This window comes from Meles meles, chromosome 9, assembly GCF_922984935.1.
Source record: "Meles meles chromosome 9, mMelMel3.1 paternal haplotype, whole genome shotgun sequence".
In the NCBI taxonomy this organism is placed as follows: domain Eukaryota; kingdom Metazoa; phylum Chordata; class Mammalia; order Carnivora; family Mustelidae; genus Meles; species Meles meles.
The window spans coordinates 4035237-4050692 of NC_060074.1; the positions used below are offsets into that span (position 1 = coordinate 4035237).

At 46.9% G+C, this 15456-nt stretch overlaps 1 protein-coding gene across 1 annotated transcript; it reads left to right on the plus strand.

Moving 5' to 3' along the window:
* Positions 1-596: 596 nt before the first annotated feature.
* Positions 597-8417, plus strand: LOC123950909. The gene is made up of 4 exons (XM_046019391.1): positions 597-626; positions 1139-2200; positions 4016-4119; positions 8313-8417. The coding sequence occupies exons 1-2, from the start codon at positions 597-599 to the stop codon at positions 1808-1810; spliced, it is 702 nt and encodes a 233-aa protein (XP_045875347.1). The 3' UTR covers positions 1811-2200; positions 4016-4119; positions 8313-8417.
* Positions 8418-15456: the final 7039 nt, after the last annotated feature.

Genomic DNA, 15456 nt, shown 5'->3' on the forward strand with positions numbered 1-15456 from the left:
TCTCTAGGTACTTCTGCCAGCAAGATGAGCAAGGCAGGTATTACCCTCCCCCTCGTGAAGCTTCTAACCCAGCAGGGAAGATACGTGTTAAACAAATAACCACACAAAGTCAACATTACAAATGTGCAAAGTTTCACAGGAATGTAAAACAGATGAACCTCACCTAGTCTTCAGCTCAGCGAAAGCTTCAAAGAGGAAGTGATAGAACAAGGTAACCAGGGAATGAGTCTAAAGGAGGGATAAGCATTTCGGGTAAATAAACGAATGAATGAATGAATGAATGAATGAATAAATAAATAAATAAATAAATAAATAAAGGCATTTGCATAGGCCCCTAAGTGGGAAGTAGCCTGAAAACATTCCAGTGTATCTGGCTAAAAGGGAGAAAAAGTGGATCGGAGAGGCTGGAAGCTGGAGAGGTCACCTGTTGGGCAAAAAGAAATATTAAAAGATTTTAGATAGAAAAAAAGATATCATTTTAAAACAATTGTTTTAAAAGGTTGCTACGACTGGCTTGGGGAGGCTGGATTGAGGAGGTGCGATGGGCTTGGGAAAGACTAGGGCAAAGGCTTTTGTAGTCCTTTAGCCAAACAACGATGGCGGCGCGGCAACCAGGGTGGCAGGAAGTGAGCGGGGGCAGTCGTTTCTGGCTCGGACAAGAGGCTTGATGATCTTGCCGGCTCGCAAGGTAGAAATCACCGCGGGAGAGGGAGTCATTTTGGAGGAAAGTTCTCGTGCTCAGGATATTGTGTCTGAGGCACTTACCCAAGTTGAGGAGATGCTGTTAAAAGAGCACAGGTTTGTGTGGAGCTCGGAGGAAAGGGTTCGGGTGACCAGTGTGCAGACAGAATGGAGACTCGAATGGAAAATGAGACTTTTTAAAAAAAGATTTTATATGTTTTTGTTTGTTTCCAGAGCGCGAGCCAGGGAAGGGGCAGAGGGAGACGCGAGTCCAAGCCGACTCCACACCAAGTGCGGAGCCCGACGTGGGGTCCGATCCCGAGACCCTGAGATCACGACCTGAACCCAAATCAAGAGTCGGACGCCGAACCGACGGAGACCCCCGGGCGCCCCGGAAGTCACGGTGACAAGGGAAGGTGTCCCGGGACAGCACTGGAGGGACGCCGCCGTTCTCTAGGTTGGGCGACTAGGAGGCGACCATCGGCCACAAACCAGAGAGCTCAGAGGCGCAGGCGGAGACCCGCAGGCCCGGCTCCCCTCCCGCAGAAAGGCTGACGCGGAGGTCGGTGGCGCCGACAGCTGCTGCGCGGTCAGGGACGCTGAGGGCCAGAACGCGCTCCTCGGATCTGGCCGCCAGGGGGTCGCTGGTGACGCTGCTGGGTCAGGTTCCAGGCGGCTGAAGGCCGGAGCCCGCGGGCCTGCGCTGCGGAGCGAAGAGTGCGGTGAGGAAGCGCGGGCAGACGCGCTGAGAGCGTGTTCTCCAGAGCAGGTCGGAGAGGGCGTCCCCGGGACAAGCACGAGCCGCTTCAATGCGGATCCCGCGGAGCCGGCAGAAGCAGGCGCCGGCGACAGCGCAGGAGAACGAGCCCTCGGGCCGGATGAGGCGGCGGGAGGAAGGAGCCGTCCTCCTGAGAAGCGCAAGGGGGTGAACTCCGGCACGGGCCGGGCATCGGCAGCCGGAAGCTGGTGCCGTGTCCACACCGTGCGCGTGACTGTCTCCAGGCGCAAGGGGCGTCGCCAATGGCGGGGCCGGGAGGCTGAGGCGGGAGCGGAGGGAAGGTTCGAGCTGGTGTCAGGGCAGACCCGGCCGGAGGAGCAGCGGCTGCGGCCCCGCGTCCGGCGCTGCTGACAGAAGGCGCGCGGCGGTTTGCGGCCTCGACGTTCCCTCGGCCCGCGAAGCACGGGACGCGCGCTCTCACCGCCGCCGACTGCGCATGTGCGCTGTGCCCGCCCGGCTGCGGCGCGAGCAGGGGACACGCGCGCGAGCTAATCCGGGGGTCGGTGGGAGGGAGGTCAGTCAGTCGGGAGCCGCGGCGGCCTCGCCGTGTGGGAGACACGCCTCCTCCCGCCTCAGGCCCCGCGCTGGGCCTGGGAACCGGCCTGACCGGAGGCGGTGTCCCCTGGTGTGAGCGTTTTCCCGCGGCGCCGGCGCCTTCGTAGACCCGACGTCGACAGCGAAGGGGCTGAGTCTCGGGAGCAGCTCTACGGGTCCTTCGGGGAGGAGCCGCGCCCTGCGGAGGTGCGAGGAGCCGGAGAGTTAGCGGCCGGGTCGGGCTGGGGGCGGCGGGCCAGCGGCGGGTGAGCGCGGGGAGGGCAGCGGGCGGTGCCGGTTCCGGGGGGTCTGCGCATGCGGGTCCGGCGTCCCGCGGCGGCGCGCCCCTCCCCCGGCCCACGGCGCCTCGCGCTGACGGTCGCGGCGGCTCTACCGGGCCCAGAGCGGGCACGTGCTGTTCCTCACGTGCCTCCGAATCCTCCGCACCCCGGGGCATGTCTGCGGGGGCGGCTTCTGATGCAGAACAGGGAAGGGCGTGGGGGACAGAGGGGACCGGAATATGCGACAGCAGAGGCAGCGAGTCGCGGGCGTCCCGGGGAGACGGAGCACGCGCGTCCCGGGCGTTCGCTGCACCGCAGCGGCGGGGCCAGAGACGGGTCTGTGAGGGACCGACGTGAAGGGCGGGCGGGGCTCGCCGAGGCCGAGGTGAGGGAGAGGTGACGTCGCGGAAACCAGAGTGACCACATACGAATTTAATATGTCACCCTGACACGGGAAACTTGGGTCTTAGGAAAAAGTACCCAGTTCTTCACCCTGTCCGAAGGGGTTGCCTCTGCCTTCTGGTTTTACCTCAGTCACCTCCTCCCCCAGCCACTTTGGTCTTGAACCTCCGGGCCTTTGAAAAACGCTGTTTTGGGGCGCCCGGGCGGCTCAGTCGGTTAAGCATCTGCCTTTGGCTCAGGTCATGACCCCAGGTCCTGGGATCCACCCCGGTGCCGGTGCTGGGGGTCCTTGCTCAGCAGGAAGTCTGCTTCTCCCTCTGCCCCTCCCCCTGCTCGTGCTATCTCCAACTCAAATAAATAAATAAAAGCTTTTTAAAAAAGAAAAATGCTGTTTCTTTGACCTGAACCCCCACTCTTGCCTAACCCTCAAAAGGTCTATGAAGTTAACCCCTACTCAACACCCAAGGTGGGGCTCCAACTCAGGACTCAGAGATCAAGAGTCACCGGATCTGTGGACTGAGCCAGCCAGGCGCCCCTCCCCCTACTCAACCTTTAATATTTAAGTATAGTTTAATGTCACTGCTTCATTAAGAGCCTCTTTTGCCTTCAGACTAGTTCTATGAAGTTTTCCTTCATGACAGTTATTGTGCGTTATCATGAATTTGTGTGACCTTTATTTTTTAAAAGATTTTACTTATTTGAGAGAGTGAGTGAGCATGGGGGAGGGGCGAAGGGAGGGAGAGAAACGCTCCATGCTTTCTACAGAGCCCAAGAAGGGACTCCATCCCAGAACCGTGGAATCATGACCTGAGCTGAAGGCAGACACTTAATCAGCTGAGCCACCCAGGTGCACATTTTATGTGATCTTTAAAAAATTATTTTTGTCTCCTCACCAAATCATAAGCCCTATGAAAGTAGCAGCTATGCATGCTTTGCTTCTCATGTATGCCAGCCATGGGTCCTTTGCCTAGTTCATAATAGGTACTTACTAAATTTTGTTACATAGTAAGATTTAGTTGGATAAAGAGGTTGACTTATGCAAAGCCATTGGTTGGACTTGCTAAGAATAGCAATACTAATATTTATAAAATGTGCTCACTAAATTTTATAGCTTAGGACATTTACATGTGTGACACAGTGTTTGAATGACACCCACAGGCACGACTGGATGTAAAGAACACAAAAACTTAGAGAGTGTGATATAAAACAAGAGGTAACACAGCATGAAGGTTTGAAACCCAGGAGTCTTCCCCAGGCTTTCTCCTGCAGAATGACAGTTGCAATAGAGCAAAATGGTCCCTTTTCCATCTTTATTCTCTTCTGATCTCTCTTCCTGCAGGACCATTGTGGAAGTTCTGGCTACCTACATGCCTACCCACCAGGAGCAAGTAGACAACCACTGTGCGTGCGTGAGTCTTGACTGCCAGACTGAGTGAAGAAAAGGTCAGGTTCCCAGGAGTGTGCCCCAGTAGGCCCTAGGCTGTCTGAGGTCTAGATCTGCCCATCTTTTCCCCTATTATCTTGAGCATTTATTTAAGCAATTGATAGCAAGATACTCTGACCTGTTACCCAAGAATTTGAATCGCCTATTCTCTTGTAACCCTACAGCCCTTCTTTCATTTTGCAGCTAGAGCTCAGGCCATCCACGGACTCAGAAAAAATAAATATTTTCCTGACTTGGGTTCAAAGGTGTAAACACCAGAGAGAACAAGGCATTCTCAGGTGAAGTTAATGGATTTGAGAGACTACACAGTGACGTAGGAAAAGGATTTTCCGCCCCAAAGATTGTTTGATAAGTCAAGAGTGATAAGTTTCCCTGAGTGTCAGAGGGGAAACAAAGTACATGAGCTGCTAGTTTGTTCCTAGGAAAAAAAGACATCTCCCCTGCCCTCACTGTTGGTTGAAAAACAACAGAAATCCCGGGTAAATATAGGTAACTTCTCCTGGTTACACACACAGCTTGAGGAAGCTTCAAGATGTCAGGTTAGAAATGGCTATGCAGTTTGCCAATGAAATTTGTCTCAATTTATAGGCCTGAGGCTGTCTCACAGAGCATCACCAGCCCAAACTTGATGTGGCTTTGGGAAATGATTCCAGTTTGCTCCTCAAGAGCACAGAACTGCTAGGAGGCCCTTGAGCAGCCTCCCAGGCCACACACCCTGACATGCAGGGGCCTCAGGAAGAGCTCTGGGAGCAAGGACAGTCACCTGGCATGAGGGGCCCCTTGGATAGGAATAAAGTCTGGCCAAGCAGCCATCCAGGTAGCCTATTCCCAATGACCAGATGAGACAACAGACCTCAGCAGATGCCCCGTTGGGCACCTGCTCATTCCCCCATTCTTCCTCCACCATCTTGGCTCCCTCGAACTTAGAGATGGTACCACAGACAAAAATAAAGAAGGTCTTTGCATTGTCTAGGACTTAAATTTCTGCTCTTGGAAGAATCTGAACCTGATATCAATTGGTGAAATGTACCTTTTCATTATTATTGAAAAATAAAACTTAGATTTCTTACACACTTGAGTTTCTGAAAAGAGATGCATTTTCAGCACACATATTGCCTCTTATCTTTCCTTGCATTCATGTCTGGTCTCTGTACTGGACTGCAAGATACTCAAGGCTGAAAAGTAGTTCCTTCTGGCCTTCTTTTTTTCCTGTTCAGCACCATGTGCATAACAGGCCCCAGTTTTGTGAGAACAGCTGTGGGATAGGATGGGCCATTCTGTCTACACATCCTTTGTCAGAGTATCAGTTCAAGAGTCTCTCAGTTCTGACCATTTATAAGTTCTCCCAAGTATTCATTTGTCACATTAAGAGATGCTGATTCAAAGGGGCACATGCATCCCAATGTTTATAGCAGCAGCACTACCCACACTAGCCAAATTATAGAAAGAGCCCAAATGCCCATCACCTGATGAATGGATAAAGAAGATGTGGTATATACACAATGGAATATTACTCGGCAATCAAAAGTAACGAAATCTTGCCATTTGCAACGACATGGGTGGAACTAGTGTGTCTTATCCTAAGTGAAATAAGTCAATCAGAGAAAGACAAGTACCATATGATTTCACTCATATATGGAATTTAAGAACATGGGGGATGGGAAAGAAAAATAAAATAAATAAGATAAAAACAGAGGGAGGCAAACCATAAGAGACTCTTAACTATAGAGAACAAACTGAGGTGGGTGGGGCTGGATTAGATGGATGATGGGAATTAAGGAGACACTTGTTATAATGAGCTCTGGGTGTTATGTATAAGTGATGAGTCACTAAAATCTATTCCTGAAACTAACACTCCATTATATGTTCACTAACTTGAATTTAAATAAAATCTTGGAAGAAAATAAAGAGATAACAAATACTTGTCAAGCCCCTACTGCACACATACATACATACCCCTTCATGGGGTGCAGTCCTAGTTATTAAGTAGCTCGTTATTTGAGGTGCAGACACGATGTAGTTGAGTGGATTGAACATGAATTGACTTTAGAACAACACCTGGGAGCTTGTGTTGCCTGTTATGTTAAATATGTGTATAATCTGATTGCAAAACTGACAAATGTTTATCTGAGAAAATTTGTAAAATTTTAGAAGTAAACAAATTGTGTCCAATAACTCAGAACCTGTAAAATTAAAAGTAGTCAGAAAAAAAAAAAGAAATTAGTAGCAGTCAAAGTTAACATTTTGGTGTATATCACTAGGTATGCATTGTAAAAATGTTTCACTATCTATTGGAGTGTGTTTAAGAAATCCCTGATCCATTAGGGTGTGTGTGTGAGTGAGATTTATGGTTTCTTCTAAAAAGGGGATGATGGTACTGGAGAGTTTCGGTGACCAGATGTATTTAATGAATAGACACAGTGTATTGATGAAAGAAATTTTAAAAATGTATTGCTGATGAGAAAAAGTTAAAAATTAGATTTCTGGTGGCTGCAAGGTGGGAAGTCAAATAAAACATGTATTTGAATCTAATCTGTGATGGATCCATGAAAAAGGCTCTGATGGCTAACTTAAATATCACCTCCTCCCTGAGGCTCTCCCATCTTCCTTCTAGCAGTTAGCCAACTAGTCCCTCTGTGCTCCCAAATATTACTATCTATGTTTAACAATATAGTCATATTTTCATACAAATAATAAGTACTGCTTTTTCTATACTACATTTTAGGAGAGAAGTACAGTGATTAAGTATATGTGATTAAGAACATAGGTTTTGGATTTAAACAGACCGAGTTCAAAATCTAGCCTTAGTTATTTGCTAGCTATGTGAGCTTAGACAAGCTATTTAGCCTCCCTGAACCTGTGTCCCATCTGCAAAATGGGAATAATAGCACTTACTTCATAGGATTGTTGTGAGAACATGTAGGACAGTATTTGCAACATGCTGACCCACCCCAAAACACAGTCAATAAATAAAAGGTGTAATTATTTTTATTACAGAACTTGCCTTGTTGCATTGCAATAACTGGTTTAGGACTGCTTTTGTCCCTTAATGTGAACATTAGGCAGCAGGTCCTGTATCCTGACCTCTCTCCCTCCCAACAGTGTAGCTCCTATTTATAAGCAATCCATATGTGTTTGCTGGAAGATAAGACAGCCATGGAAGGTGCCAGACCAAATGTTTTATCCTCAGAAGTTCTGTACACTTACTGAGATTTTTAGAAGCAATTCCAACTACAAACATTGCCTCTTTTTTTTTTTTAAGATTTTATTTATTTATTTATTTGAGAGAGAGAGAGTACAAGCAGAGGGAGCAGCAGGAAGAGGGAAGCAGACTCCCTGCTGAGCAGAGAGCCCAGCGTGGGACTAGATTATAGTACCCTGGGATCATGACCTGAGGTGAAGGCAGATGCTTAACCAACTGAGCTACCCAGGTGCCCCTAAACCTTTGACTCTTATAATCACTATTATACTGGGTCGTGTCGGTGTTTTAACAGCAGCTAACATTTAATGAGCACTTACTGTGTTCAGTAAGTTTTGTCCTGGTGGTTCACCCTGTATTTAAGCTACTCCATGAGATAGGTGTTAGTTCTTCTTTAACAGATGAGGAAACCATTAGGCCTGGAACGGGTGCTGGGAACTCTGTGATTTCTGAGATTTTGTTGGGTCTTCAGGAAGGTCCTGGCTCTCTTCAATTGAATACCTAGGAAGGCAGTGAGGAAAAGAAGCAACCATATGTTTTTCTTTCTTTTTAGTAAAATATTTTATTTATTTTGAAGTCCCTTGTCTCTTCTGGAAAAACAAACAAAAGAAATGCTTGCTTTATTCATGATTTTACCCCTGTGGAGGTCCAGGCAGGATTTCCTCCCTGCAGAGCCCTGTAGGGACACTGATGAAGGTTACAGAGCTCCACTGAGTACCCCAAACGGTAATTAATTTTTTAAGACAGGTTTGAAATAGACTTCCAATACATTAAAATAGTAATAATAACAATAATTCATATCCCATCTATGTGTATAAAAACAATCACATCCCCCATGTGATCATAAAACTATCAATAAGCTAAATAAAACTGAGAGTGGAGGGTATTAAGAATTTCAAAAAACAACTTGCTCTCAAAGAGAATATTTTATCCCATGTGATCGTGCCGTCGTGTTAAGGAAATCTATCAATTATTTGTTCATGTCGCCTACAGGAGTGAACGATGTTTCAGAAATAAGGAAAACCTTGAAATTATTTTACCTCAAGGAAGCTGGTTGGAATCTGTCCAGATTCCACATTTGTTTCTATTGACCAGAAGTCTTCTGACTTGGGAAAATATTTTTAATTCTCTCCCCCTTTCCTCAATGTCCTACAAAGACCTGAGTTAGGATGGGAAACATTTTTGGAGTCCCAAAGGAGTCCTCCATTTGCCTGAAAGATACGGCGGAGCTGCGTGCCGAGAGGGGCCCCTCAGGAAGAGGAGGAAGATGCCTCAGAATAAACTTTTCAAACATTCTATGCATACTTTCTTCATTCATACTAACATCTGCTGTATGAGAGATAAAATGTGGTTCTGGAGAGCATTACATGATTTTCCTTTCACATACACAGTAAGGGATGCAAAAGCAAAACAAAAAAGAGGTCACTTTTAAGAGAACAACTGCGTGGTGCCTAGCATATTTATTCTTTCTGACTTCCCTCACCACCGCTCCTCTCCACCTTGTCCCCGCCATCCTCCCTCATAACCAAGTAAAAAGCAGGGTCTGGAGTCTACATTTTCAACAAGGCTAGCCCACATCATCCTCTGATGCCTGACAATCGTCACGTCGTTTGGGGCTCTGTAAAAAAAGGTACTCCGTTCCTCTAATTTCCCATATGAAAGTGTCATAATTTGCCTTTTATGTATAAAAGTTTCCTACCATGCAGAAGGAGGGAACCAAAGTCTGGTTTCATTTGTTGCCAGTGGCTCTAGTACAGGCAAGCCCCTCAAGGATGGCCGCATGGGGAAGTCCCCAACCGGATTGCTTGACTTCCAGCCTCAGACTAGAAAAGTCCGTGCTGTTGAATCAGAGCTCACACGTATGACTCTGTGTTTGGATGTTATTGCACTGGCGCTGTTGTGTTTATTTTCCAAGTGGGTCCACTGTGGTCATGTGCCAGCCATTGTTACCTTTCCCGTGAACCTGCGGGACTGGATCCTGAAGTATGAGGGTGTGGAATGGAACCAGTCCAGCAGCACGTAGGGACAGCTTACCCCCTGCTTCTGCCCTCAGCAGGACCACGCAGAGTCTGGGGACAGTGGGAAAGCCAGGGAGCTGTAAGGGGACAAGCCCAGGATGCCTGATTCCATGCCAGGCAGGTGGAAGAAATGCCATCAGACACCTTGACAACTCCGGGCCATGTGGCGTAAGTGTGGCAGGACTAGGAGCACCAAGAGCAGGAGATGTCTTCATCAGGAGGGCAGGGCCTTTGTGGAAGAAAGGTGTGTGGTAGTCTGTGGATTAAAAATCAGGACAGAAGGTCGAGAGTTATGATCAAAAGCTGTGCCCCCAAATTAAAGGAAGGCCGTTCCACAATGATCATGTGGAAAGAAGCCCTCTGACACTCACTGGAGAGCATCATTGTTATGTCCCCTAGGATAAAACAAGAAGAGACAACAGCCATTTGAATGTACCAAATATGGATGCTTGTATTCACCTCAATCGAAGTTTCCTCTCCTCTCTTGGATTCCAAGATTACGTGGTGAATTTGTTACCTACCACGGCATGAAAAGTTAAACCTCAGAAGTATCTCACACAGTTGCTGAGGGTCAGGAATCAAGGAGTGGCTTATCTGGATGGCTCTGCCTCAAGGCCTCTCTCACGGGGCTGCCGGGCCGCTCTGGGCCAGGGGCTGTAGGCATCTGAATGCTTGTCTGGATGCTTCCAAGATGGCTCCCTCACATGGATGCTGGGAGGAAGCCTTGGTCCTCACCACACGGGCCTCTCCAAGGGCTGCTCCAATGTCCCCTTACATGGGAGCTGTTTTTTCCCAAAGCAAATGACAAAGAACAAGTCAGTTGTTTTATTATTGATCAGGAAGACACATATTACTTCTGCCATCTTCTCTTCATTAGAAGTGAGTGATTAAGACCCGTCCGCAGTCAAGCGGGAGTGGGAATTTGGTTCTACCTTTTAGAGAAGGAACTGCTGAAGAATTTTAAGCTTACATACAGTATTCATCTAGTATGTCAGAAAACGTAGTATACTCAGGACTAGTTGCAGGATTTGGGGGACCCAGAGTGAAATAAACATTCAGAACCACTTAAGAATCATTTAGAATTTCCAGCCAGTGACAGCAGAGCATTAAAGCAAGCATAGTCCCCTTCTAGGTGTCAGTCCCTGTGCACAAGCAGAGGTCGTCTTGAGTATAGTGGTGAAGAGCACGAGCTTTGGAATCAAGGGTTGAAGCCCAGCCGCACCACTTCATAATTGTGTGACTCTTGGGGGAAATGACTTAAGACCTGTGAATCTGGATGTCCATTTTTCTAAAACGGGCATGATTAATTTACCTTCCACTTAGGGTTTCGGTGAGGACAAAATGAGGTAAATACTTTAGGCTTATAGGAGGCCCTTGAGAACTTGTAGATGTCATGACAACCTTTCCAAGGAACTTCAGGGGTGGAGAAGAGAAAAGAACCACTGAGTTCTAACTTAGGCTGGGGACTTAGCTGATTGTCCTAAGCTGCGTAGGGTAGGAGTAGCATCTCGTGCTCTCTGCGCTACCGTCAGCTCTTTTCCCTAGCGTGAACCATGCATTCATGGGTTCGAAAAATGTGTCCTGGAAACCACAAGAAGGGCCAAGGCAACGTGTTTCAGAAATGGCATGGTTTCAACACTGTAAAAGGTAGAACCAGAGCTGCTATTTTAAGAAAATCCATATAAGAAGATCCGCATTTCTCACTGGCTGTTTTAACTCAAGGGATTTATCAGTACCTTAGAAATGGTTGCCATGAACTACTTTCTATTAATAAACTCGCTTGATGAGGCTGAATATTAACTTGGAACTTCCCATAGCAATAGTCTCTTGAGTGGCTCAAAAACCAAACACCCAAAACTAAAACTATTCCTGGTTGAGGTCTTCATCCTGGCAAAATTCATTTTTGAGACACGCTAGATCTTCCAGAAGGCTCTCTGCTTCCGTCCTTATGCAGATGAGCATGGCCCAGTGAAGAGAAGTGGGGTGAAATTTGTACAAATGGCAAGCCCACAGCCGAGGTGTGCCCTGCCCGGTGCTCTGGCTTCCCAATTTTTTTTTAAAGATTTTATTTATTTATTTGACAGAGAGAGATCATAAGTAGGCAGAGAGGCAGGCAGAGAGAGTGAGAGGGAAGCAGGCTCCCCGCCGAGCAGAGAGCCCGGTGTGGGACTCGATCCCAGGACCCTGAGATCATGACCTGAGCCTAAGGCAGCGGCTTAAACCACTGAGCCACCCAGGCGCCCTCTGGCTTCCCAATTTTTGAGGTGCTGTGTCACACCAGACACCCAGCCTTCTTCAAAACCCTGTCACGTGGGCCTTCTACGAGGCCCTTAACCACAGAATACTGTTGCGCTCAGATGTCTTTGCTCATCTGGCAAAAATCACATACATCAGCCCATGAAGTAGAGGCCACAGGACCAGGAATCCAGTACCAGGCTGTGCAGTGCTCCTGAATGGGGTCCCCCAACTGATACGTGTTCCAGAGGTGCCTCTCTTGCTGCTTCTTCAAAGATGGTCTCAACAAGGACCTGAGTAAGGAAAGACAGAGGTACCAGTTACTTATCCGCATGAGGAAATAAACAGGAAACATTAAGCAAAGTAATGCGAGGGGTGCCTGGGTGGCTCAGTGGGTTGAGCGTTGGACTGCTGGCTTCACTGATGGTGAGATCGAGCCTCCGGTCCGGCCGTGCTCAGCCGAGTTTCTGCTTGAGATTCTTTCTCTCTGCCCTTCCCCCTACTTGCACCCGCACGCGCTCTCGGTCTCTCACCCTCTCTCTCAAATTACGAAAATCTTTAGAAGAGAAATAATGTGAGTTGTGTTCTTTCCACAGGCGCATTAACATCACAAAATAAACAAGCCAGGTGCGAGTGTGAACACACTTCTTCCCCCACTTCGCTACAGGCAGTGCCGTGTTCTGAGCTGGAGTCTTCTGTTTCTCAAGGAACTTCTTTATTTATTTTCCAGTCCAAAATTAGCTCCCTAATTCGAAACAGCAATAAACAAACATTACTAAAGAAATCCTTTGGGCTCCTTTCTCCCACACCCTCTCCCCCACACACATTTTTTTCTGCTGCTTTGTTCTCAGTTCTTTTTGCCTTTGTGCTCAACACAAGGACCTGAAGCAGTTTGACTTTCTGAAATCTCTTTATAAGTCTCTCGAAAGATATTTAAATTCCATGTTGACAGGAAAGAATTAAATTCACATTAATTTCAATCCGTCATGTATTAAGTCCAGACAAACTTCAGTGACATCAAAGTATGGATTTTAGTCCTCTACTGGTTTTTAGGACTCTGTAATTCTCCTGTTGGCTGGTTCTGGATACCACTGTCGAGCAATTATAAATGGAGACTCTCTGGGCTGTTGCTCTAGCAGACTTGGAGAGAGATGCTCTTCTTCCCTCTATCTCTTCTTGACTTGCAATCTTTGCTACCTCCTCTCCCTTTCCTGCCTTTCTTGCTTTTACCTCCTTTCCTTCCCTTCTGTCCATCAACAAAGAACTCCATAGCCACGTGGCTTTTCTCTTCAGACTTACCTCAGCACCGTCTTCATAAAAAAAGAATGTACTGGTCATTTGCCTGGTTCCTGGCATTTCACTTGTTCTGTCTTCTAGCATAGGGGACTGCCTTTTCCAGATTGTTTGCCTTCTGGCCTCCACAGAGGCGAGCCAATGGGAGGAATGGGTAGAAGGTTGAGGGGGTGCAAGGAAGGGAGAGCTGAGAGTTCCTCCTCTTCTCTTTATGTTCTGAGTGGTTTCTCCTGCGGCGGTTGCTTCTTCATGATTCCAACTGCTGGCAGATAGCCCCTCCCTTCATGGTCTCATCATCTACCAGGAATACCCTCTCTGCGCTTCTGACTTCTCTATGATGGTTCCATCTTCCGGGATCTGATAACACCACTCTCTCCCTGGGTTCCTCCAGCCATAGGGGGCCGATGGGTTCTGAGTTTTGTTCATCTTTGGGTTATCCTCACCATCTCTACTTAACCCTTCGGGTCTGGTTCTTCCATCACATGTATATCAAGTGCCTGTATTAAAATCCCTTCATTTGAAACACCTCGAGAGGTTTCTGTTTTCTCATCTGGGTCCTCACCGAACAGGGGGCTCCAGATTCTAGCAACAGTAAACAGCAGGAGCTTCCTGTGGGGCCCCCCGTGGAGGTGCTGGGGGAGAGGCATGCTTGGAGGGAGCATGGACATTTTGAGCCCCTTTCCACATATTTGATTTCACGTGTCTCTTCCATCTGGCTGTTCTCGAGTTATATCTTTTTACAATAAACCAGTAATCTAAAATCAACTTAAGATTATAACTTTCTCTGAATCTCTGATCTCAAGTCTTAAAATCCTCATAAGCTGAATGCGGATGACAAGATGTCAGAGAGGGACAGAGCCTTAAGATGGAGTGGACCCTAAATGAACCCTAAATGAACACACGGCAGAGGGCAGCCCACTGAACAGAAACCTCAGACGGGCGCATGCACAAGAAAGAAACGATCACTACCTTTGCGCCACTGTATATGCGGATGGCCATTTGTTACGTACGATTGCTTATGTAACTCTGCAGAAGAGAATGTGAGCGGTCCTTGGAAGAGAGATAATACTTAAGCAACAGCTTAAATCTTGAAAGTATAACTTACATAAATAATAATCATATAATACATACACAAATTTTAATTGATTTTTGGACTGATGAAGTTATCAAATTTATGGCGATAATGGAATATTCCTTGTGTATAACTCAATCAGCCGGGTGAACGTGTTTAGACTAATGTGTTAGTAGGATTCTTATGCCACCTGAGTGGGCATGTCTGGGCTGCTGGGCACCACGGCCTCAGACCCCAGTGATGGGGTTTCATTCACCACTGTGCACAGTCTTCTTGAACCTCACCTGATAGTAACATATCTTTGTTTATGAATCTGGGAAATATTTGCTATAGAATATGGCTGGTAGCGCTTGGTGAAGTCAAAAGCTTTGGGGAGAATCTTAATAACGGTAGACTCCTCCGCCCAGAGAGATATGCATACGTGCGGCAATTGTAAGCAAACATGACACACGCGTTCACATGCAAAACACACACACACACACACACACACACACACACACACACACACACACACACACACTTTGACATGAATCCCAGGAAGATTACTGATGCTGGATTAAGCCTCTCTCATTCTCCCCCCTGCACCTATTTGTCCCATATTACTCTTTTATCCATAATCAAGAGCCCTCGGTGTGGCTGTGGTTTTAGAAATAATTTCTTCCCAATCATCTGTTTTTTAAAAAGACAAAAATTTATTAGACTCTATTTGGAGAGAATCTTCCTTATTTTGGATTTATCCTGAGGCGGATAGTTAGTTCCACGTCTGACTTATGTTAAAAGTCTCTACAGTGATATTAAATGCTTCTGCACATGAAACAGTAACTTCTTCCTGCTGTTTTGAGATATCTGTCTTTCTTATTGGCACCACATGAGATAAAGTTCTATAATTGGGGCAGAGATTTATGGAGTGTTATTGTTGAATGTATGTTTATGTTGCTTTCCTGTGGTGAAAGACCCATAACACAAGACTTCCGTTTTGGGATTGATCTGGGGCCTCGTGTAACATGTAGGCTGTAATAAGTCACAGCAGATGCTGCATATTTCGGTCCCCGCTATCCCATGTGGGTTCCGGGATGGATAATTTTGCTCATTCTTTTGGCCTTTGCTGTGGCTTGTCAGGGACTGGACTCATGTTCATAACTCTGAGAAGTGCTCAGCTGTGAAATAAGTACTGAAAAGATGAAAAGCAATTGATCCTGAGCCATTGTGATCTTTCAGTCCCATGTGAGCAAGAAATAAGTATTTAAAGTGGCCCAATAAATCTTTTTGAGTTTAAAAGTTCATAGATTAAAAATATTTATGAATTGACTTGGGCAGGAAGGCTGGGGAAAACATACATTGGTTCTGCAGTAGAGATGGAAAGCAGTGGGGCACATTCGTGGTAAGTTGAATGAGATCAGCCTGGGGATTCTGTTCCTACAGAAATAAGAATCCTTTAGCATCAAAGTATGAAAATGTATACCAGAAGTATAGGAGGTGTCAGTTCCAAGATGGATTAAAAATGGCATTTAAAAAACCA